General features: G+C 49.8%; 1 protein-coding gene across 7 annotated transcripts in view; it reads left to right on the forward strand.

Moving 5' to 3' along the window:
* The window catches only part of RAPGEF5 (Rap guanine nucleotide exchange factor 5), a 183,866-nt gene extending 160,390 nt beyond the window's left edge, over positions 1–23,476 (forward strand). For 5 of the 7 annotated variants that reach the window (XM_036429202.2, XM_036429200.2, XM_036429201.2 and 2 more), the window contains 7 exons: positions 422–600; positions 6,675–6,765; positions 7,992–8,042; positions 8,875–8,962; positions 12,475–12,539; positions 16,798–16,852; positions 19,696–23,476. In XM_036429202.2, coding sequence (XP_036285095.1) covers positions 422–600; positions 6,675–6,765; positions 7,992–8,042; positions 8,875–8,962; positions 12,475–12,539; positions 16,798–16,852; positions 19,696–19,814 — 648 coding nt within the window. In that variant the 3' untranslated portion in view covers positions 19,815–23,476. Of the gene's footprint in view, positions 1–421; positions 601–6,674; positions 6,766–7,991; positions 8,043–8,874; positions 8,963–12,474; positions 12,540–16,797; positions 16,853–19,695 lie in introns of those variants that run through there. The other 2 variants (XR_004986512.2, XR_004986511.2) reach the window with 2 other exon arrangements.
* The last annotated feature ends 1,403 nt before the right edge of the window (positions 23,477–24,879 follow it).

The raw sequence follows: 24,879 nt of genomic DNA on the forward strand, positions 1-24,879 counted from the left end.
CTGATTCACACTAAACCCTTGGAGAACCCTTGCCTAGAGACTCTACCTGTGAGGGTCTAAGTGCATCTTAACAAGTACTATAATCATATTTCATTTACGCTTGAATTGGCCAGCGTAACAAGTTTAGGAAGTGTGGATTCCATTCAGCCTGTGATTTAAACATTGAATGTCTTAGATTTCCATAGAAAGGCACCGTTCTCACATCCTAAAGGAACACATTTATATAAGGAGCCTAAGTGAGCATTTTTGAATGAGGCATCCCTAAAACTAAAGGGAAGTTGTTTCAAATTGAATATATTGCCGCCGAGCCTGATATGAGGATGGCTACCACCAGAAAGAGGTTTTAAAGATGAACTGAATTTTGAATCAACCAGACTGTGCACTGAAAATAAACACTGGCCATGACTACCTTTTCTTTCAGCAAGAGCTGATCTACTTCACATTCAGCAGACAAGGCAGTGGGGAGCACACCGCGAACCTCAGCCTCCTGCTCCAGCGCTGCAATGAGGTCCAGCTCTGGGTGGCCACGGAGATTCTGCTCTGCAGCCAGCTGGGCAAGCGGGTGCAGCTGGTGAAGAAGTTCATCAAGATCGCCGCCCAGTGAGTTCCTTGTGATGAAACCTGCAATTCCGCTCCTCTCCTCGCCAGAGGACCGTTTGTTTCCCTTGTGGTGATAGGAAGGGTGGATGTAAACGTGTCACGTGGGGTGAGATGACCGGATGATTGGAAAGGTCTCTTCATGAATATTTATGACTCTTCGTTTGAAGTCTTTCTATTTTAAAGTAAATATCAAAATCCCAGGCAGAGGCCCTCTGCTCTGTGCTACAGAGCTAATAAGCAGGCCGTGCACACATACCCATTCTGCAGCCAAATTGCCATGCGGCCAGGGAGCTACAGCAGCTAGGACAACGGGGGAGGTGATGGGGCAGGGTAATAATCACTGAGAATCAGCTGTTTCCGAGAATTCTGCTCTCGACTCCCTATTGCCCACAGTGTGAACCTTACAAATTCCTTGCAGGCGTACGCTGGCTGGTCCCTCCTGGCCTCTGAGCCTCACCCCAGGCTGGGGGCACGCCATGCTGCAGCCGCTCTGAATGGCTGCCCTTTCCCAGGCACACTGTCCTCCAAGCATGGACACGTGCTGCGTCTGCTAAGGGCCCTTTCCACCTACTCTTGAAGTTGCAGGGCAAGTGTTGCTTTCTTCATGAAGACATCACTGAGTTTCAAATGGAAGGTCAACTACTCCCTACTGAGACCCCATCCCCTCCCCCCACACACACACTCTTGCTGTGTTTCCTTTTTATTTTATTTATTTATTTATTTACTTATATCTTTTTATTGATTTTTCACAGAGAGGAAGGGAGAGGGATAGAGAGTTAGAAACATCAATGAGAGAGATACATCGACCAGCTGCCTCATGCACACCCCCTACCAAGGATGTGCCCGCAACCAATGTACATGTCCTTGACCGGAATCGAACCTGGAACCTTTCAGTTCACAGACAATGCTCTATCCACTTAGCCAAACCGGTTTCTGCTGTGTTTCCTTTTTAAAAATGCCTTTATTTTGTTGATTGAACTTACCAGTTTATTACAATATATGGGGCTCCTTCCCGCTGGATGAGGCTGCAGAGGGCAGGGACCAGTTCTAAGCAGTCATTGTACTGGGAGCCTGGAACAGGACTCAGTGAATAACAGAGACTCCGTAAATGTTGGTGGAATGACATTTTCGTAACTTGCTGGGAGCATCTCTGAATATACCAGATCCGTGAACTGAGACCGCTCTTGGGACAGCTTCCCAACCGAAGCAGGAGGCAGGAACCGAAATCTTTCCCGTTCCTTCTACCTCCCAGCCTTCCCACTTTATTTCTCCTCTGTCTTCCAGAACAGTTTTTGTATCAGTGTTCTGAGTACCTGCCAGACCAACATTCAGGAAATACTTACCGATCACTTAGTATAGGTGCAGATCCACTGTGGGCAACTCAGACCAAGCTGACACCCCATTCCAGCCTTCGGGATTTTGCAGTCTGACTTTGGAAGTTTGCAGTCTGCGAGGGGGTCGCGGGGGGCGGGGGCGCGGCGAGCAGGGGCGGCGCTTTTATAACACAAGTGGCCAGCGTGCAGATTAGAACGGGGACATGCCATAATATGAGATTACATTCTGGGGGCTTTAGAGGAGGGGGCGCTCACATACCGCCAAGGTGGGGAAGGTGGGTTTGGAACACGTGTGAGGCCATGTTTGAATTCCGGGTAGAATTGGACAGGTGTCCATTCCCTGGAGGCAGAGCACCGGGGGTCAGGGAAAGTACCCTGACCCAGGGGCACCCTCGCGGAGGGTGTTTGAAAGGAAGATGTGGGAGATTCATCTGCAAAGGAAGATGGGACCAATCCATAAAGGACTTTGAATTTCAGGTGGAAGAGTTTGCACTGCCTGGAGGAGGCAGTAGGAGGTCACTGAAAATGTTTGTGCAGGAAGCGGATGCTCAGGGTGGTGCCCTAGGGAAGGCTGGTCTGAGAGTGGATGTAGATTGAACCATAGGGAGAATAACCCAGAAGCAGGGCGTTCCATTTAATCTGCGAGGGACAGTGGGAGTGCCTGCCTGGGTTGGTGTGCCTGGAAGGGAAGGAGAGAGAGTAACAGAGAAGCCTAAATCTGGGGCTGCTCTTATGTTAAATACTCCCCCCCCCCCTTTTTTTTTTTTTAATTTGGCCTGTACATTCCATAACAACCTATGAAATACCTAACGGTGAGGCTCTTTAGAATTAAAAAAAAAAAAAAAAAAAAAAAAAAAAAAAAAAAAAAAAAAAAAAAAAAAAAAAAAAAAAAAAAAAAAAAAACCTCTTAAAAATGCCAGCTACTTGGAGAAATGGGAGATTAATGTTCCAAAGAGTAAAATGACACCACACAGCTCTCTTCTTAGTGTAAGATTATATGGATCCTTAGGGAAATGAAATCTATTCACATCTTCTCTGCACGGCCCCGTGGTCTTGAATTATTCACGGTCCTGGTCTCTAAGCCTAGCCCATGGACTGGAATGGCAATAGGAACACAAAGTTAAATTCCTTATCATCACAGTAGTAGGGATAGCCAAGGGAAAACAATAATTTCCGTGATCACGAAGTGTTTTCCTTGCCTCCGGCATCCTATTTGCATATTCATGTCTCCCTTCCTTCTCACCATCCCATCCCCCACCTCTGTGGATAGAGTGGATTTTATTCCCTCTCAGAGACAAAGGAGTTTTGCCAAACTGGCATGTTTAGTGTCAGGCGGTCTGTTCTTATCATGGAATGAATGAACCTCAATCACAGAGGAGTCTGGACTGGAATGGTATCTAACATGTGTACTGCCTCAATTTGTCTTCTAGAGAAATCATGTCTGTTTTCATTCCTTTTTCCTTTTCACAGAGTCAGATGTTAGTTATAAGTGCCTTTTTATTGTAAGTATGAGTGAAAAAGAGATCTGGGCCAAGAAAATTATTTATGGAGGACTAAAAGATAAAAAGATGAGAATTATATCTAAGATCCCACATAGATAAATGATAACTGAATAAAAAGAAGAGTAAACTTTTTTATAATGAACTAGAGGATGGGGTCCCTAGGCCTGGCCTGTGGGGACCAGGCCAAAACCAGCTCTCCGACATCCCTGAGGGGTTCCGGATCTCGAGAGGGCAGTTCTCAGGTGATGCACCCCAGAATTGGGCTCCCTCCTCTCTGGTTCTGGGTGTGTCACCCAAGAACTGCAGCTGCCGAGTCACCACAGCTCAGCAGCTCCCACATTGAACGTCTGCCCCTGGTGGTCATTGCACATCATAGCTACTGGTTGGACAATCTAATGGTCAGATGATCACTTAGACATATATATATATATATTTTTTATATATATATATATATATATATATATTTATATAGATATATATATATATTGATATATATTGATATATATTGATATATATTGATATATATTCCATTTCCCCAAAAAGTTTCAGTTTCAACTCCAGCAAATGCCATCTGAATGGCTTCCTGCCTACCCAGTATTGGGGTGATGGCCAGAAATAGACTGTAATCCAGCCTTCAGGAACCTAATGTCTAGTGGGGAGAGACAACCAGAGGGGCCTCCATGAGGTTGGTAGCAGGAGATCTGGGGTAAGGAGAGCCTCCAGCTGAGGTCTTCTGGCACCAGGATGGGTCGGCTCTCACTGGGCACAGGGTACTTGGAGTCATCACATCCAGAGAGGAAGCCCATTCGGTGCTGTCCATTCGGTTCTGTCCAGCTGGTGTGAAGTGTCCAGGGCTGCGCTGAGATAGAAATGGTGTGAGTCAGTGGCAGAAGGGAAGTAGAGTCACCATACTGTGCCTTTAGACACCAGTGGTTCTCAAGAACAGATGGATTCCTAAATCATAGACCGGGAAGTATCTTGTCTGTTTATTCCTGGAATATACCAAGCAGGGTCACCCAGGAGAAAGCTGGCAGAAACCAGAGGGCGAGTTAAACTGGGTTTCAGATCCTCTTGCCTACCGAGAGGTGGAGACCAGAGCTGGGAATGACGGTGCCCTGGAGATTGGCGGTGGGGCCCACAGGGCTGAGTTCACCCCAGGCATCCTGGACACTGGGTGTGGAGGCAGCAGAGCCTGTCCAGGTTCCACTGTTGATGAATAGCACCTCCGGTGTGGCTCTCAGCTGCACTGGGCAGCACCTGGTCCTGAGGCTGGCCCAGGAGCAGGCAGTTCTGCGGGACCTGCCCCAGTGTAGCCATAACTGTCTATTGCTACTTTAGCAGCTCTGCCATTTTCCTGGTTCAGAACCAGATGCTCTTACACAACCTGAGTGTCTGGAACTGGGTATTGTTTGGGGAGACAGAAGTGTTTAATGTGTGAAGAACTTCTCAAGTCATGATCACTTTTGACCAATTGTGTAATGCATGGAAGTCTAACGTAATAAAAAAAAAATCATCACCGAAACCGGTTTGGCTCAATGGATAGAGCATCGGCTTCGGGACTGAAAGGTCCCGGGTTCGATTCCGGTCAAGGGCATGTACCTTGGTTGCGGGCACATCCCCAGTAGGGGGTGTGCAAGAGGCAGCTGATCGATGACTATCTCTCATCGATATTTCTAATTCTCTATCTCTCTCGCTTCCTCTCTGTACAAAATCAATAAAATATATATTTAAAAAAAATCATCAATATAGTAAAAAATGTTATACATAAAGATACTTATTGTATCATTTTGTATTGCATTGAATTGAATTGATTGAAAATAATTTAAATGTCAACAAGGGAGTGAGTAAGCAAATTATGAAATACTAGAGGCCCAGTGCACAAATTCATGCATGGTGGGGTTCCTCTGCCTGATTGGTGATTGGGGCTGATGAGGCCTGCCAGCTGTGGGGAGCTACCTCAGGAGGTTGACCAGCTGGCCTCAGGAGGTTGGCTATGGAAGCACACTGACTACCTGCAGGCAGCTCCTGCATTGAGCAACTGCCCCTGGTGGCCAGTACATGTCATAGCAACCAGTTGCTTAGGCTTTTATATCAATATATAGAGATGTTTCTGATAAACTTACATAGCCATTAATGGTGGTAGTGAAGAATGCACAATGTATAATTTAACAAAGTATATAACTGAAAGAGTAAGATATGAAGTTACATATGACTGTTCCCAAATTCCACTGAGGCATTGATGATTGATGGAGGTGTCGGGGAGAGATGGCGGCCCAGGGAAACTAGATTAGCAGACACTCAGTATTTTTTCCTGCACCCAGCTTACTGCTTAGCACGTTCATATTTTTCATACTTAATTATCAAGCAAGGATAATTTCTTAATTTTAAAGACTTGCCTCAGAGAAGTTGTTTTCTACTGAGTCCCAGACAACAGAGTGTCTAGAACTCACAGGCTGCTCTGGCTCACCGAACACCCAGCTTCCCTCTGCTGTTCCGGACGCCCTCAGCCGGCTGTGAATGAATATTGGTGGAATTGTGACCAATTAAGTCAAAGGCAAGGTTGATGTCATGCACAACAGATAACCTTGCAGAGTGAATGGAGCCCAGCGTGGTCTCATTTTACATGTTATCTCCTTCTCTCTCTAAATGAGACAGTATCCCCATAATATGGGTCATATTTTACATATATCCAGAATATGGTAGTAATTTTGTAGATAGCAAAGAAAGCATGTCTGAGTGTAATGGGAGGGGCCGCGTAGACCTGTGAAGGGAGAGGGGCTTGCTTATCAAAAAATAGACAGCTTGCTGATGAAAGGTACAGGACTGGAGAGCTGGTATGATGAGGGTGTGGTATATATAGAGAGGACGATGAGTTTAAGAATTTTCAGTTGAAACTGTAAATACATCCAACATCGTGTTTAATAGGAGGAAGTTTTTGAAGTGTCAGAGGTATCTGAGCATAGATCTTCTCCTCAAGGAAAGTAAGGATGGGCTGAACCTTTGAAATGGGTTCATTTCTGAGAGAAACGGTAGCAGGGACACCACCACCACCACCCCCCCACCATGGGGGTGCTCACGCGTGTGGAAGCATGTGGGGGCTATGGAACCGGGTTCAGCCCTGCCCTTGAGGTTGGGGAGTATTTTCTGGCCTCGGGGAGTATTTTCATTGTGTCTTTTTGCGATCACCTGGAGAAAGGATGTTGCCTCACACTGTCTTCTGCTTTCTTTTATGCCACAGCTGCAAAGCCCAGAGGAACCTGAACTCTTTCTTTGCTATCGTGATGGGTCTCAACACGGCTTCTGTCAGCCGCCTGTCGCAAACCTGGGAGGTGAGCTCGGGGGTCCTCACAGAGAGGGGAGTGGGAGGGACAGATAACACTGAATGGGAGATGGGCCCACAAAAAGCCTTTGTTTACGATGCGTAAATTGATTTAAAGGGCTTACATGAAAAATAATGTGTCCAGTTGGTAGGGACTATTTTAATCAAATGGTCTTCAAAACGGTTGTGAGATGTGTATGAAAGCAGTGAGAACTGTAAAAGGACCCCCTGCAGATTGAGTCTTCCTTGGCTCTGCCCTGAGGTGGCGTGGGCACCCCTCCATGGTGATCCTTTCAGACACTCACCTGCAGGCCCCTGTCCAGGAGTCTATTGGCTGCGACACTAACGAATTAAGCGTCTGGACCTCACACTTTCTGGGCACCTGGCAGTGTGTTCACCTGGACAATGTACATCTTTGTAAAATTTGCAAAAGTAAAGCAATTTTGTGTTGATTTTCTTAAAAAGGGCCCACAAAATGCTATATATACGCTTCAGGCTTCCCAAATCCTGGTTCTGCCTCTGTTGCTGTTACATGATGAAGCTGTTTAGGTTCTCAGAGGGAGAGGCCCACCAAAGTTAGCCCAAGCCCTAGCCAGTTTGGCTCAGTGAATAAAGCATCGGCCTACGAACTGAAGGGTCCCAGGTTCGATTCTGGCCACGGGCACATGTCCAGGTTGCGGGCTCGATTCCCAGTGGTGGGAGACATGCAGGAGGCAGCCTATCAATGATTCTCTCTCATCATTGATGTTTATATCTCTCTCTACCTCTTCCTTCCTCTCTGAAATCATTAAATAAATATATTTAAAATAAAAGTTAGCCCACGTTCTCAGACATGGACTTGCAGGGTGTAGGTGGGAAACACTGACGGTGAGGCATCCCTCTTGAGCCAGGTACAGAGGTGGGGTGCAAGTATTCGTCAAAGGTAGAATATGGACTGAAATCCAAATGTTTATGTTTTTAAAAATTACCTGCGTGTGGAATGTCTAACCGGCCCAATTCCAGTCATGTGGCTGTTACGTATTTTAAACTGATTTTCGCCACATTCCCAAGCCATGCCCAGCCACATTGCTGAGTGATGGAAACTGCCAATGAGGAGTCCAGGAGAGCCAGATGAGAAGTTTATGTGCAGACACGGCCCCCGTCAGCACAACGTCATGAACCCTCCCCCGTCACCTCTCAAATAGCTGACCTCTTTGACCTTTTTGTGCTTTGTTTTGTTTTTGTCTTTGTTTTTAGAAAATCCCTGGGAAATTTAAGAAACTTTTCTCTGAACTTGAAAGCTTAACAGTAAGTAGTTGACCCAGAGGGGACTTATCCTCCCAATGAGTTGCCAAGGTCTGATTGTCTTCTAGATCCCAGGGGTGGGGGCTGCACTGGATCGGGGTGGGTAGCTTAGAGACACACACACACACACACACACACACACACATGCGCGTGCGTGCGCAAGCACAAGCACGCTCCCCTGCCCTGAGAATGGAGCTTTGCCTCTTAGGAAGTGAAGCAAGAGCACAGTGAATGCTGCTTCTCCATGGAGTGCAGTACTGGGAATGGCCCTTCGGCATGGTTGTCAGCAGGCAGATTGTTGATAAGGGCCGTTTCCAAGCCTGGGAAGTGCACTGGTATAGATTTAGCATGCAATCAGTGGCTTATGCTGTCTTCTCTTCTCCTCTGTACCATTGCTTAGGTTCAGGCACAAAATGCAGTTTCTTTTCAGAGCACAATAAGACGGTGTTCTCCTGTGCTCGCTGTCTTGTCTGTGCACTACAAGGGCATTTTTCCATGCAGTGTCCCTGACAAAAGATTCCCGGGTTTCCTCATGACAGAAATTATGTGGAGGAAACTGTACTTACAGAACCGATTCAAGGAAAATAATAGGGCCATCAAAAGGTGTCTCTCTTTTGTGGCCACTTCCCATGACTGTAAACCAATAGCGTGGCTTTCATTCATTACCTAGATTTCCAGCCCTAATTTATTTTCCCAGGAACCCTTTGTCCCCTCCGTTCTTAGGGAAGACGTCTCCATATCCAAAACGTGTTCAAATTGCATAGCAACGTGGATTGAGAAGTGTTACTACAGCAGATTGATTTTTCTTTCTCTTTGTGATCCGCTTGGCTGGCAGGACCCTTCCCTGAACCACAAGGCCTACAGAGATACCTTCAAAAAGATGAAGCCGCCCAAGATCCCCTTCATGCCCTTACTGCTCAAAGGTAACGATTTTTCCTCTTCCACTTGTAACTCCATATTCCAGAAATGTATCTTATAACTGTACAGAACAAACAAAAAAGAGGGCTCAGTTTATTGCTTTAAAGTAATTTCCACATTCAGAACTAACAGGGTTTCTCTGTGGTAGCTTTTCAAATGCACTGTTATTTCTGAGATGCCTACAATACGGACTTAAACGTGAGCAGACAGCAGAGCATTTTAGGACTGAGAATTTAGGATTGGGAATTTTTGTGTGTTAACCCTGCTCCTGTGCACTGTTTTTTGTGTGTGTGTGTGTTTGTTTGTTTGTTTGTTTGTTTTTTCTGTGAGTTTATAATCTACTCAATTCCACCCAGACCAGGCTGGCATGCAGGACCCCAGAGGCAGGCAGTCAAGTGCTACGTAGGCAGCCCAGAGCCGCAGCCCACACGTGCTGCCGTGTGGGACACAGGCCGGTCCAGACACACTTGCTCCTTTCCAGGAGCGGGTCTGGTGGGAAAGAACGTGAGCCCTCCAAGTTAGTTCGCAGACTTCTCTGAGGAGCAGCAAATGACACCTCATGGAACATGCTGGTTAAACGTACTGATGAGATCCGAGCGGTGCTTTCACACCAAGGGGATTCATGAAGGGGAAGCTCGTTTTAATCTGGCCTACGCTCCTGACCTTCTGTCTATGTCCTCCTGTGTGCTTTCCATGGGGTGGAGGGGTTCTCTCTTCTTTTATTGATTTGAGAGAAGAGAGAGAAACATTGATATGAGAGAGAAACATTGATCGGTTGCCTCCCGCACACACCCCATCCCAGTATCGAACCCCGAACCTAGGTATGTGCCCTGACTGGGATCAAACCTCTGCCACCTTTTAGTGTATGAGACATGCTCCAGCCAAGGGAGCCACCCGACCAGGGTGGATTTGGCCATTTTTCTTGGCCATATTGTGATTCCTCGAAAGGATTTTATAGAAACCACAGAGCCTCTGCTCTCTGGCTGGGCCAGGTCCCCATGACTGGACCCTTAGATGTGTTTCTGGAAATGAGTTACTTGGAGCTAGAGGGCTGGCTGGCCCAGCCATCTTCCCCTGCCTCCCCTTACTCTCCCTCCCTTTGCACCCCTCCCCCTGAGCCCGCCCCATGGGCGAAGCTGATAGCCCCTCTTCGGCTTCTCTCAGGAATAAGCTGAGCTTGGAGAGTTACTGAGTGGCTATTCACTCTTGCATTTCCTCATTGGGTCTTCATCTGGCATAAAGCAAGCATCTCTATGAAACCATATAGACAATAATCTATTACAGTGGTTAGCAAACTGTGGCTCCTGAGCCACCTGCTGCTCACAAACCAAGGTTTGCTGCTCTGTTGACTAATGAGTTTGCCAACCACTGACCTAGACTTTCAATTCCAATAATTACAGGTTGTTGTTGTTCCTTGTGCTTAAGCCCCTATCCCAGTGGTTGGCAAACTCAATAGTCAATAGAGCGGCAAACTGAGGCTTGCGAGCCGCATGTGGCTCAAGAGCCACAGTTTGCCGACCATTGGGACAATTGAGAGGTGCACAGACACTTCATCCAGCCCGAAAAGAGTCCACTAATGCACATGGATGAAACAAGGAGAGGTTGTAATAGCAAAATAACTTAAAGGGACTTTGGTTTTTCGTATTTATTTCCCTTTAGGATAGGTTTATTCGGGTTTATGATTTTTATTTGCAAATGAGACACATCCAGTGGGAGAGCGGGGTGGCAGGGGGAGGAACACAGACTCATTTAGACACAAATAGGAAAAACAGAATGAGGACAGCTCTTAGGAAGGAATGACTTTAGGAATTAACATTTTTGAAACGTATTTTAAGGTAATGAGAAATTAGCTGGCTGTGCCCCTTTAACTTAATCGGACGTGAGCAGAGCTTTCTGCTGTACCTTGGTGATTTCCCCCCAAACTGCTACTGCAGCCAGGTGTCTCACACCCACAATGAGCTCAGACACAATTTTCTGCTCCACGGAGCTTATAGAGACCTCCTTGTTGGCAGCACAACAAATCCCCCCCTTTTTCTCTACTGAAAAGACATAACGCATTCGCTCTAGTAAATGTAAACACTTTTTTCTTTTTTTTCTTAGAAGTTTTCTTGAATTAAATAAGCACTTATTTTTTCTTCGCATAAATTGTTTGGGATTACAAAAATAAACATCATTAGCAGTCTTTTGTATTTAAAGCTGCCATTTTTGTCTGAAATAATTTCCAAAGGAAAATAGGATGAAAATTTGAAATACGTATATATCATGCCTGAGAATAAGACATTTTGGGGGGAAAAATAAACTACATTAATGGTTAGGCTTTTTTAACTGAAAAATTAAAATTTTGCAGTTATTTTAAAAGTTGCAATAAACTTCTTTAGAAAACACACTCAAACATACACCCACGGCCCCACCTGTGCTCCCTACTTTGGGGTCCTTTTAGATAGAGGAAAGGGACAGGACTGAACTTGTTGGGTGTTAAGAAGGGCTAGGCTTCCCATCTGTCATTCTTCAAGGTACTCAGTACCCAGCAAGCCTGCAGATTATGAAGTAACCACAGAGCCTGAGGCCCCTACCAGCCATCAGCTTTCCTACGTTCCAGCTGAATTTCTTGCCTTTTTTATATACTCCACCCCGCCCCATGGTGTGGAATCTGTTAAGAAAGCAGGAAACCCTACAGCAGTGTTGAGGCTCACGGTCCCAAGCAGCTGAATAGTTTCCAGAAAGTGGTGGTTTGAGATGGTAGTCCCTTCCCACCACTGTCTCTTGGGAGGGCGCCTCTGCTTCATGCAACCACAGGAGACCTGTATTTGAATGTCTCCTGTCGCTTTAAATGCAGTGACGCTCAAGCCAACATAACGTTCGTTCCCTTCCTCTCCCCGTGAGCCTTCATCCTCCGTCCTCAGAGTGTCTCCATCAATGGTGTTTCCTTTCTCCTGGGCGGACACGGCCAGGGACCTTGCCATTTTCAAAGCTGCCTCTTTCCTCAATCATGCCTGGTACACAAGCAGGCACTGACTCAGAGAGCCAGAAATCCACATGAAACACCTAAATCTGGGTCTGAACTTTTCAAATAAAGCAGGTTCTCTACACTTTGCCAAAAATTGTCTTTAAAAAGCATAAATATTAAGATCTTATTATTTCTGGAGATTCTTTTGTTTTCTACTCAATGTTCTGACCTAAAAACATAATGGACCTGTCAGGTCATAGAATAGTATGAAGTCTTCATTTATATGAAGCAGTTGGAGGCAAGCACTTCATTGTCAGTGCAAAATATACACTTGCGTTAATGTTATAATATCTCTCCCCCTCCCCCCCTACACACTCACACACACACATAAATGATACCCTTTCACTTCAAATAATGAACAGATTCAATTTCAAGGTGCCGTGTCAAATGTCTGGGCCAATCCATAATGTTTAAGAAAAATTAATAAGCGATGTTGCGTCTAGACCTCTTCAGCCCTGACTCATGATCCATTCCTAATGGTACATGTATCTTTTTGCTTTTCATTTCCAGATGTGACATTTATTCACGAGGGAAACAAAACATTTTTGGATAATCTCGTCAATTTTGAGAAGCTGGTAAGTAACGTGCATTGTTTCTCCCTTTTCGAGTGTTTGCTTCTCCCTTTTGCACCAAGAAGCCAGTGGGTGCAGCCCTTTTCCTCAGTGAATGTGTGACGATTTCCAGAAGCTATTTGGTGCATGTGGTGCATTGTCAACAAAACGTATTGGGATTAGAACTACGTGACTAGCAAGGTTCTGAAGACCAAATATTAAAAAAAAAAAAAAAAAAAAATCTGTTTTTTAGTGTCCAAAAATGGAACTTCATTAGGTTAGCACCAGCAGTTGAGTGTATGTTATTGAACCCAAAGTAAAACGTAAGAGTCCTGTCTGGGGAGTTCACACTCCTGAGGTTGAGTTTTGCAGCTTGTCTCTCTGTGTCGCAGCATGCACTGCTCTCCTGGGGAGGTGCCCACCTCCCAGCCCTCCCAGCATGGGTGGGAAGGGGGGTGGGAAGGGCCTGTGTGTGAGGGGAAGGACCCCCTCTCATCAGCTGTGGACAGAGAGGGCCACCGTGGAGGGGCAGCTCTGACACACCGCCCTCCCTGCTTACAAGGAGGGTGCCCAGCCAGTGCTGTTCCACTGGGATCCTCCCGAGTTATTCCCAGGACACCGCCGGGGCTTTGTTCTGCACGAGCTCTTCCTGGCCTCGGTGCCAGGCACGCCCCGGGCAGAGGAGGAGCTGCCTGTCAGACCTGAGCGAGTATAAATTAGGAGTGCGCCAACGAGCCCCGGTGGGCGGCAAGAAGGATGGATGTGTCTGACCGATGAACTTTAGTCATGAATCAGATTGTCCTTCGTGGTTGAGAGCGATACCAGTGACCCCTGCCCATAGATCCTGGCCTCTGACTTTTCAGTCAATGGTAATGGATTTGTGTGAACTCTTTCAGGAAATGATCCCCCGGTTCCCTGGGAGGAGGGAGGGGAGGAGGAGGAGGGAGGGGGGAGACGGAGACCATGACCCCAGAACAATGCAAACTGCTGAGTCCACACGAGGTTTGGCGTCTGACCTGTGCCTCCCGAGTGCCCTGCTCTAACTCGCCACACACAGGGTGAGAGGGCACAGGGCCAGCGGACCATGCACCTAGGATCTGAAGGCAGGCGGCAGGCTTCTCGCCACATGTGTAAGCCCTGAGGACCATTCCCCTATGGCTGGTTATTTTTAAAGTGGACATGCCTATAACTCTTCACGTCTCTCTCTGCACTCAGTGCTTTGGAATTAGAGCTCAGTTATTTAGATACTACATATGGTCACACCAGCACAGCTGGGAATGGGCATTTAATGGGTTGGGGTTTTGGTACTTATTCTTTGAAGATGTGTTCTGTGCCACTGTGTAATGTTCTGAAGAGCACAGGGCAGCTGGTTGCATTAAAAGGCGGTAGGCACCAGCATTCGATGTTTGGATTTACTGGAAGGCTTGCAGGAATATCAAACCTTTGGTCGATATTTACTCCAAATCCTGGCCAATGCACCGAGTGAAGAATGCCAGATAAGCTTTGGAGAGCATGTGGGAAGATGCAGGGTGAGGTTTGTCACTCAGGTGGAATTCCCTATAAAGGTCCAGACAGTTTCCTTGGAATATGGGAGAACAATGGCACCCTGTACACAGACGGTTATCCATTGTTAAGGGCTGACGGGTGCTTGACCCTCTCCCGGCGTGAACCAATGGTTTGGTTAAGCTCATTGTGTCATTTCCCCTAAGTGCTTGAGGGAGAGAACAATTCAGTAATGGCACAAAGGGGAGCGTGCCCCTGCCTCTCCTTGTTTCTGACCAGCATCTTGGTCTCCCCTGCTTCCCCCAGCAGCCCTGGGGAAGGCCTTCAATGCCTGCTGATGTCATCCAGGGTTTTGTTTTCATCAGTGCTCAGATGTCATACTAACCATTGGGGTTAAAACCAAGAAAGTCTACCTAGTAGTACATCTACTGTGGTCAGTAATTATTTGTACCCTTAATTCTTTAGGAAAGTTTAAGGAAATAGCATATGTAAGTAATACCTTATTTTCCAGTTTAAATTCTTAAAGAGGACTTTCATTAAGAAGACAGAAGCTATGTTCTATTATATAAGGCCCTAGGACACACAGTGGTTTCCTAGGCCTCGACATAGATGGCATTTAAGATTCAGCACACCTGCTGCTGACCCCCTCCTTACACAGAAAAGACGGGTTGACGTTAGAATTTTCTAGAAGGGCAAATATCTGTGGTCCATAACCTATGTTCTACTCAGATGCCGGGGAATGAAATTGAATTACCCAGGAGAGGCAGTTTTTTAAGGATATTTCTCAGCAAAGGACAGGGTTTCGCTTACGCTGAAGCAGGATCATCTTTCACAATAATGAACCCATAGAAAGTAACTGAATTAGCTTGTGGGGAGCCGATTCCTCATGACGGATATTAGCTTAACCAGCTCGCGGAGAAGTCAGTGCATTATCGTTATCCGGCTGATCCAGGCCAACACATTAGCTCAGGAGACGCGGGAGCACTCGGCGGGCCTAACGAGGTTCCCGCGGCTCCCACGCCACCTCCGCGGCTCTCCGTGCTCCAGCCCAACCCGTGGCATCACGAGGCAACCAACGCTCTCCCCTTCCTCCCATCCACCCCTCCACGAGAAGAGCATCCTCTTTTCCCCACATCGCCCTCTCTGCGCCTTCAGGAAGCCTAACGATGAGGATCAGGGCTCAGGTTCACCGATGGCACAGGATGGACATCGTGTGACGCCGCGGCTGAGCCCCGCGAGGGGCTGCCGGGAACACGGCCCTCCGGGGGGAGGAAACATGACAATACACTCGCAGACGTGAGTCAGGCCCATTTCCGTCACACGTGCCGCGGAGCGGCTGCTCTCATCGCTGTTCCATTCAGTGCTCCGCCGCTTAGCAATGCAGCCGTGAGGACAGTTTAGTGAGGAGGTCACGTTCACACACGACAGGGTCTATAGTTCTGCAGGATCAGCTTCATGTCGGCAGGGTCCCCGGAGGGTTTGCCATGTCTGCACAGTCCCTGGCTGCGGATGCCACCCGGAGGGGTTTGGGGCACCAGGTGGTGATCAGTGCAGATGCTTGGATAACGGGGTGATGGTTGGATTTTGATATGAAACTAATTAGGGAGCCAGGGCGACTTTCCAGAAGAGGAAAGCAGGAAGACAAGAGGGTCTGGAGGTTATTCTGGAACGTGATGGGGGGAACCGGAGCGGAGAGTGGCCTTGCCCTAAAGTCTGTATCTCCTCCAGCGTGGAAACCAAGCTTAGAAGGCTGCTGCAGGGGCACTAATGGGCGGGGGGGCGCCTCGTCCGAAGCAGCCGCGAGCTGGGAAGACTTTTGCCCGGAGACCAGTGAGGACTGGAAAGAAAGACGTGGAAGTAGAACACCGAGGAGTCTGGGAGGGAATCTAATCATACGTTTTTGTGAAGATACGGAGGTTCTAGAAAATGTTTACCTTTCATGAATGCCTCCCTTCCTCTCACCATGCGAGACATGTGAACCTTTGACTCCACAAAAATGCCAGCCTCCCTTCGGCAGGTGGCCTGAGTCAGCGTGCCTGGCAGCCGGTAGGCGCCGACAAGCAGAGCCGGCTGGTGGGACCTGGTGGACCGGAAGCTCCACAACCAATGCCAGAGCCCAAAGCCCATTGCAGTGTACAGAGGACAGGGAGGGGGGGAGACGGGGGGAGGTGGAGAGGAATGCCTCCCGGGTTCACCGGGAGAGCTCAGTGAGGCCTCCTGGGAAAAGGTGAGCGGGGCACCGCCTGGAGGGCAAAGCCTTAGCACATGGGGATAGGTGGGCAGAGGGCCGGACACAGCGGGCGGAGGAGAGCTGCATCTTTGAGTGGTTTTCCTGGGGCTCCATTAGAATTGTGCAACTGGGCCAAAACTGGTTTGGCTCAATGGATAGAGCTTTGGCTTGGGGACTGAAAGGTCCCGGGTTCAATTCCGGTCAAGGGCATGTACCTTGGTTGCGGGCATATCCCCAGTAGGAGGTGTGCAAGAGGCAGCTGATCGATGACTCTCATCAATGTTTCTAACTATCTCTCTCCCTTCCTCTCTGTACAAAATCAATAAAATATATTAAAAAAAAAAAAAAAAGAATTGTGCAACTGGGTGAGGGAGCCCCTGTTTCTACAGACAAGGACTAAATACTCTTCTGAACCCCAAGCTCAGTATTATCAAAGTCCGGCTTCAAGCTACACCTGAGGGTGTGAATACCCATCGATCCCGGCAAGCATGCTACTTGGGCCGCACCCGCAGTGACCTCCCACTGACCTGCCTCCTGCTTGCCTTGCAGCATATGATTGCAGACACCGTCCGAACCCTGAGGCACTGCAGGGCCAACCAGTTTGGTGAGTAATCGCGGTCAGTGTGCAACGTATTCACATGCAGTGGTGTAGACGGGGTTTGTGGTAAAACATGTAAGCAGACCGTGACGTGTAATGTGCATGTTGTCGCACACACTGCCCTCTCTGTGTATCATCTCTGCGTGTTTGGGACGCAGAGGGAGGCAAGACAGGGCAGCGAGATTGTACTGTGGAGAGTGACTTTGGACAGTCAGAAGCTCCCACCCCATCCCAGGAAGTCTTGTTAGTTTGCCCATTGGCACAGAAATGCCAGGGGTTTATCAGGGGCAACCCGTCCCTAACCTCTCTGCCCGGAGCCTTCCTGGAACAGGAATGCCGTTGTGAATGTGCCTAATGCAGCCTCCCGGCGTCTGTCCTCCTCTCCAACAAAAACTTCCTGTCTGGAGCTGCCTTTCCCTGAAAAAGTGTGTTTCTGAGCATTTCTGTAGACCCCCACTGAGGCCAATGTACGTGGGAATACTCGTTCTTTTCTAAATCTTGGGCACAGTTTCCATGAGGTTTCAAAGGTGTTAACACACTGCAGGAAGGAAGGAAATGGACTTGATTGAGTTCACGGAGCTTTCGCCTGGGCAGTGGGGTCCTGTCCCCAGCGTTGGTGACGGTGAATGGAGACATTACTTCTGCGGGCACGGAGCAGAGGAAGCTCAGAGGGTAATCACACGGCCATCACTCACCCGCATCCGCCTGATTTCCTGGCCCATGCCCTTCCCCTTGCCTTCTGCAGATCCAGTAGATATAAAGGGCAAATTAAAAAATAGGATGTTGAATCCAAAAACTATAAATCAATCAAAGGTGTCCCCTAAGTAAAATTTACTTCGTTAAGTAATCCATCCTCATTGTAAGACAGTTTTTCTTTAACAGTACGGGATGTGTGTAAAGTAGAAAATCAAAGTCGCACTTTCTAAGGGTGGGTGAACATTCTTAATTAAGAATCTTTTTTTTCCCCCCGTCTGGGCTAGTCTTGGCTGGCTGTATCACCCCCCAACAAAACAACTGAACATCTGTATGAATTCTTCGAAAGGAAGAATTACGAATGCAAGAGCTCATTTTCTAAATATTCATATCAATACCAGTTGATATGTGCTTATAATTCTCCATTAAGCACACAAGAACAATGTTGTTACAATAGAAACAGCGACAGTGACGTTATCCTGGAGATCCATTCAAGTACACAAGTATAATGTTGCTAACGAGTTCATATTTCTTTCATCCTCCTGTGCTTCCCAAGTATTTATGGGCACTCAGCTAATTCTAAGACTTCGGTCTCATTACTAAGGTTTATATGTGCTGCAAGTGTGGACAGGAAGGCTGGGCTGACCTTGACCCTGTCATCACCAGAGAGTAAGTCTTCTTAGCACAAAGCAAAGGAGAAATTCACTTAACTGTGAGGCCTGTTTGTGTTCTATATTTTTGTATCTTTAAAAATCACATCTGTGACTGAATTGCCTCAGTTCAAGGTGACAGGTTAGATAGGCATGGTAAGCCACTGTCGGAATTTGGGATAAAATAAGATCAACCAAGGCCCCTATAAACTACGGGGTGCCTGCAAGTGTCCTTTGCCATGTATGGAACCATTCGTTCTATCTTCTTCTCTTAAGGCCAGAAATTTAACAACAAATTCATCTTGGTAGCATCGTGTGTTCTACACCCAGTGTTCTGCCACGTTACCTTGGTGTCTCCGGAAACGGCCTCCGGAATGACACAGCCTTTGTTCACTTTCAGACAAGTAGGACGGTAAAAACATCAACTCCTGGTGCTTTTTACCTTTTGAAACCAGAAAGTCTTAGTTCTGTTAAATTTAAGAATGATAAGCCACCCGTGACATACAGGCCTTAAATTACAAAACACATTGTCGTAGAGGAGGGAGAGAAAAAAACAACAGCTGCTTTGAAATGTCAGCCTCCTGAGGCCCCGCCCCTCTGCTCGGACTGAGCGCAGCCTGGGCCCCGCTTCCCCCCCAGAAATCCCGATGCCGGTGACCTCACGCTGCTCGCTCTCGGTCACATTGTCCTCCGCGGTTGGGGTGGGGGTGGATGTGCTCATTTCTGAGTATGGGAAGTGAGCCTGCCCCATTGTTCAGGCCCCCTATCTCTGGTTCCTTATCAGAGCTGCCACCAGCGGGGTACACGTGTGTTCACAGGGCACCGCAGCCGGGCTGCCCCACGGTATTTAACCACCCCGGGGGCCTGGATGGGGAGGGAAACTCCCCTTACCCCCCACCCCGCCTCGCCTCGCCTTCCACGGGGCAGATATTAGCCCAGCCGCATCCTTTAGGAGCCTGCGGTGCCTGTTAGCCATGCCTTATGTTTAGTTCTGTGATATCCGTTCATTTCATGGGTCCCTTCATTTTTCCTCCCCAAAAATAAGGACACCAAAAAGAATTGTGTCTGTGCGCTCGCCGGGTTAGCACAGACTGAGATGAAGAGCCCGTGAGAGCCACTGAGATGGGCATGTCTTGTGACACGGGACCTCAGACCATGGACCCGGAGCCCCGGGGCCCGGGTTCCAGTCCCAGGCGGCACTCACTCGTGTCTGTGCTGCTTCCCCTCGGAGAGGGGTGATAACCCGGCTGCTGGCTGCCTTGTGTTGTTGAGCAATAAACACTGTAGACATGTGCTAAGGCAAACACCTTGCCGGGTCTAGCCACCTGGCTGAGGAACCTGGTCCGAGCTGAGAACGCAGCTGCCCAGCGACTCCTCTGCGAGTCGGACTCACAGAGCCCGCCTGGTAGGTTTACACGGAGCCTTTCCAAGGGGTTTATGGGAGTTAGCCATAACATCACCATGCTCGAGACTAACTGGAGGGTTTTTTTTCCCTCCAAACATTAGGAGGGGACGCGTCTCCGAAAGAGCACCACGAGCTGAAGTCCTACGTCACTCACCTGCTCGTCATCGACAGCCAGCAGGCCCTGTTCGAGCTCTCCCATCGGATCGAGCCCCGGGCCTGAGCCGGCCGCGCCCCCTGAGCACCTGCAGCTCTCCCGCCCGGGATGGCAGTGCCCGGCATGCCCCTCTCCTGGGAGAGGAAACTGCTGAGTTTTATCAGTCACACAGGACTCGCTCAGCCACTGCGGTGGGGGAGGGCCTCGCCCCCCTCCCCACGCCTCCCAGCTCTCACTCTCCGGGCGAGAAGGCAGAAGACTCAGAGCATCTCGGCCCAGGGAAGTCCGGTTCCTTACACGGCTGTGCATCCCCTCCAGTTTTTACCTTGAGATGCACCGGCATCAAGACCGGGGGGCCTATCTTGGTACAGCGGCCGGATATGCCAGCGAGAGCGAGCGTGACTCACACAGGAGCAGCGCTGCTTCCCCGGGGAGCGGTCCCCGGGTCTAGGCTGTCCAGGAAGGGGCTTGTCTGAGCCCCAGAAGGAGACGGCAGGTCCGGCTTTCCGGGGAGGAGGCGTGGTCTCTGTTGCTACGCACTGTGACCTCACCGGAGGCCTCCTGGGTCTGCGGAGTCTGTGCCCCGAGTCCCCCCGGAAGGGAATCGTCAGGGCAGGCCTTGCTCTGCACCCACAATCACTCACGGGTGTCGGCTCGCCAGGGAAATTCGTTTCTGCTCAAGTGATTTGCAACGGTGGACACGTGAGGTTGCGTGGTGGTTTTGCCAATAAGGAAAAGTAGGAATCCTTAGGAGACTGGCTCCTGGGCTGATTTCCTTGACACGTGCAAGCAGGCCCTCCTCCTATTGGGGACAACACGGTTTTTGAAAGAGTGCAGTGCCTGACACATCGCAGGCTCCATAACCGTTTATCAGGTTGACAGTCAGAGGCGCCTGACGGTGCCCTGGTGCTCCGCACGCCGCCGCGGGCTCCTTGCCCACCGCGTGCAGGGGTGGCAGCCGGTCCAGGGAGGTGAGTGGGCACTCCCTCCCTAGGGAAGAGCAAGGGAGGAAGGTGGTGCTGATTGCCCGTCTCACAGCAAACCTCTGGTGTATGCTGGACCCTCACAGTTCACCTAGAGTTCACCTTCCAGCCAAATGTGTTTGTTTTCCTCCCTGAGTCTTTTAAGTGTTTTGTTTTGTTTTGTTTTAATTTCCATTTTTATAGATTAGGGCTCTCTTTTCTAGTAAATAAGACCCTGGCTATTCTCCAGAATACGTTAGCGTCCCCTTGTCCTTCGTAAAAACCTGTGGGATACAGCAATGAAATGCACCCAGCCAGTTTTACTAGTTATACTCACCATGTTGCTAAGACCCCAGGGCACACCGGCTTCCTGTGCCAGATCCACGCACGTTCCAGCCCTGGGAGCCGGTGCCTTTGCGTCCCGCACCTTCCCACCACCTCAGCTCCTCCGTCCGGGGCTGCCTGACCCTCACAGCAGGGCTGTGTCCCGGCTCAAAGCCACAGAGAGCATGAGTCGCTGGAAGGAGCCTGAAGGAGAAGTTATTGGTAGAACTTTCAGAGAGATTGCGTCTGCCCCGGCATGTCAGCCCTGAAAATTAGCAGGATTTTTCCAAAAGCGCCACCAGGGCTGGCCCACGAGAGAGATGCTTCCCACTGCTGGACTGGCAGGGGATCCGCTGGAGGGGACCTGAGCCTGGAGCCAGGGCAGCAGGCTTCTCTGGGGCCGATCACACGCTGCAGGGGGCAGGGGCTCGCTGCACACACAGGCCTTCCTGTCTGCTTCATGCTGGGGAGGAGCGTTGGCCCGGTCAGACCCTCTGAGGCCGTTTGGACATTGTCTCCATGCTTTGCATTTGAGTTTTTATTCACATAGGATCTGCTTTGCTCCAACAAAAAACGATTGCAGTTTCTTTAGGTAGAGAACGTTTTCAGCGAAGCACCTGTTGCTTAGAGCACATTTCAGATATGGCCATGGCCACACGAACCCACGCGTGCATCACGCTTAACCCCGTGTTGGTGGTATAGGCAGAGCACGCCCCGCAGCGCGGGCAGACACAGGCAGGGAGAGCGAGGTGCGGTCACGTCTCCTCCAGCCGTGGTCGGTGGCCTTCAGGGGCAGCCGAGGGAAGGGCGAGTTTTGTTCCATTTAGATTTGCTTTTTCATCCCCATCTTCCGAATGTCCACACCTCCCAATCCTTCTGAAACTTAGCAACTGTCTCCAGCGGTGTCCCGGGCTGCCGCTCTCAGAGATGTCAGAAGCGGAGAGGAGACGTGAGCCTGGGACCAAAGAATTCAAGGTGGAATTGTGGGAGCCGGGTTTTGCTCAACATGGAGCTCTTTCTAAAAGCCTGAGCCCCCAACAGTGAGCGACCGACGTGGGCCTCAGGGCTTCCTGTGAGGGGGGATGGGCTGTGCTCCCTCCAAATCCTGCCGCAGCCTCTTGTGCTGGCTAGTCAGACGGACAGACGGACTGGAAGACGTCTGTGCTGCTCTCCGGCTCTTTTAGATTGTTATGACCGCACAGAACCTCCATTCGCCCCCGAAAGCTGCCAGCTGCCGCCGTCTCCAACCCTTCCGAGCGGTTCTCTCTGTCAGCATCCCTGTGAGCCAGCCCCGCGCAGACATCGGCACGGGCAGGCTCCCGTGGGCAAACCCGCAACCTTGCCAAATGTCTTCTTTCTCCGTCCAGTCTTCCAGATGCTCCAAAGAGCACAGCGTTTCAGAGTCACTCTTCATTACAATCTGCACATTTGCCAAACGGTTGCCCTGATACACAGGATGGCCTGCATTCGCTTTATCCTACATCATCAGTTACGTTTAGAAAAGAAGTTCACTGACCCAGACCCTGTCCACAGGCACGTCAGGTGGGGAGTGCGCTGAGCTCAGCAGCATGAGGACAAAGTATTATAAAAGCCCACCCCCCTCCCGGTGGGAGAAGTGGCTGCAGGAAGGAGAGGATGCCTAGGACCTGGGCTTGCCCTGCGGGGAGCCCTCCCTCCCCCCCTCACTCCCCTCTCCCTGTTCCCGCCCGGCCGCCTTGTGGCAGCCACCACGAACACAGTCGCAGACTCAGTGTTCCCAAATGGCACAAGTAACCCAAGCTTCTTGGAAACTAGGGGAAACCATGGAAATGGGTGCCGTTGGGGGTCCTGCTATCGCCTGACATGGAGTTTCTGGTCAATGCTTCCAACATGTCCTTAAGATTTCAGCCTGCTCGTGACGAGCGGGCCACTGTGTGAACACTGGGAGGGGGGAAACGTTTTTTAAAATTTGCCAAAAAAGCTAGATGAACATGCACCACTGTACAAAGCAAAGCTGTACATACTAAACGTTTTTTAGCAGAGTACTATTTATTTGCATAGCCTATTTATTGTATTCGTATCGCGCTGTTATTAAATGCTGGGACCGAGTCCACGAGCGGCCGCGGCCAGGGTGCCCACCTCACTTCTCAGGGACCACACCCCGTTGTTTCCCACCATCACCGGAGCTGGTAAATATGAAACATGGGTTGAGTTACCAGAATCGCCATTAACAGTATTTCCCTTCTCAGACTTCATGCTTTCTGCTTCTGTACATATATGACTGTGTGCTGTGTATTTATCGAAGCTAGTAAGCAATAATTTATATGTAAAAAACAAAAACACAAAAAAACACAAAAACAGCCGGGCAATATAAGGTGAAAACTTATACGTCACTGTTACCTTGTATTTTCAAGTGTTTTTTTTAAAACTGCTTTTCCAAATATAAGACGATGCTAATAATGCTAACCGTGCCTGGGAGCTTCTTGCTGTGTCCGTGATGCGTGTGGGTGCAACGTGGGGGCGGCTTATTACACGCAGTAGTTGGAACTTGGAAATCGCTTGCTCCCTGTGAGAGTTGGGAGGGGGTGAAGCGGTCCACAGACGCCCACATCACGCACACTGCCCCTGAGTTACTGCAGACCCTCGGGTCCTGGCCTGGAAATTGCATCAGCTTCCTCAGGTTCTAGGATGTGGAGAGTTCAGCGACGCCCTCATCCCCTCACCCCCTGGAGCAGGGCCGGGGCCTGGGGAGCGCTGAGCCCTGGTGGGATGGCCTGGGCCTAGGTACACCCGGACACACGCGTGTGGGCAGACGCTTCCGCAGACGGTGCTAACGATGCTCTAGGGCACATGTGTCAAACACAAGGCCCGCGGGCCAAATCCGTCCCGCCAGGCCTTGCAATGTGGCCCGCACCACGCTGTCATCACTGCACTCCGCTGCGTTTCCATCACAATGACAGTTTATGACTGTTCAGTAAACCATTCAGCCCGCGATTTAGGCTGGATTTTAGATTTTGGCCCCTTCTCTGATTGAGTTCAACACCCCTACTCGAGGGAAACGGGATGTCTCGGTGCCCACGCACCCCGGTGGCCTGTCCTCCCAGCCCTCTCTCCCCCTCTGTGGAAGGGCGGCATGTCCTGCCCCCTGGTGTCCGGCCGGGCCCACGTGGTGGTCCCTCCCGCGCAGGGCATATGTCTCCCCAGGTTGATCTCATAGTGGCCACGGTCCTGCTCTGTCCGGGGAACAAAGGGAGGAAGTGGCCGTGTGGCCTGGAAACCGGAGCCTCACCTCAGCGATCAGGTGAGCGGGGGAGGCGGTTCCATCACCTGCTCTCCAGCTCTGAAGGACGTGTGACCTGAGTGAGAAATAAAACGTCATCATGAGAATCTACTGGGATTGGGCGTGTCTCTGGAGAATTTAGCCTGAGCTGGCAGATAGGTGCAGTCTCCCAGGACACTATCCTTGATGCACTGCCCTTTCCCTCAGCCCACGGGCGGGTAAGAGGCCCTGATGCAGGAGACCCCTGTGCTCCCAGGTCCTGCAAAGGCTTGTCTCTGCCCATGGGAAAGGGAAAGGGAGACCCCAGATGAGTTTCTCAGGACTTTCACTCCCAGGAAGTGGCGCTTCTGTGAGACAAGGGAAGGGGTGGAGCACACGGGGTGCAGAGTGAGGGACCCCAGAGCTTCCTGCTGTTCTGGTCCCATCATTGCCATCCCCCCCACCCCCCATAAAATCTGAGTGAGCGCGCAGGCCAGGAAGGGAGGGAGCCGGGCTCCAGTGGGGCGGGAGTAGGGAAGAAAGAGCCGGTCCCGTGGCTCGGGTACTTGGGGACTTTCTTCACTGGGGCTTCCCAAACTGGAAAGGC

Source organism: Pipistrellus kuhlii, unplaced genomic scaffold (assembly GCF_014108245.1).
Source record: "Pipistrellus kuhlii isolate mPipKuh1 unplaced genomic scaffold, mPipKuh1.p scaffold_m20_p_10, whole genome shotgun sequence".
Lineage (NCBI taxonomy): Eukaryota > Metazoa > Chordata > Mammalia > Chiroptera > Vespertilionidae > Pipistrellus > Pipistrellus kuhlii.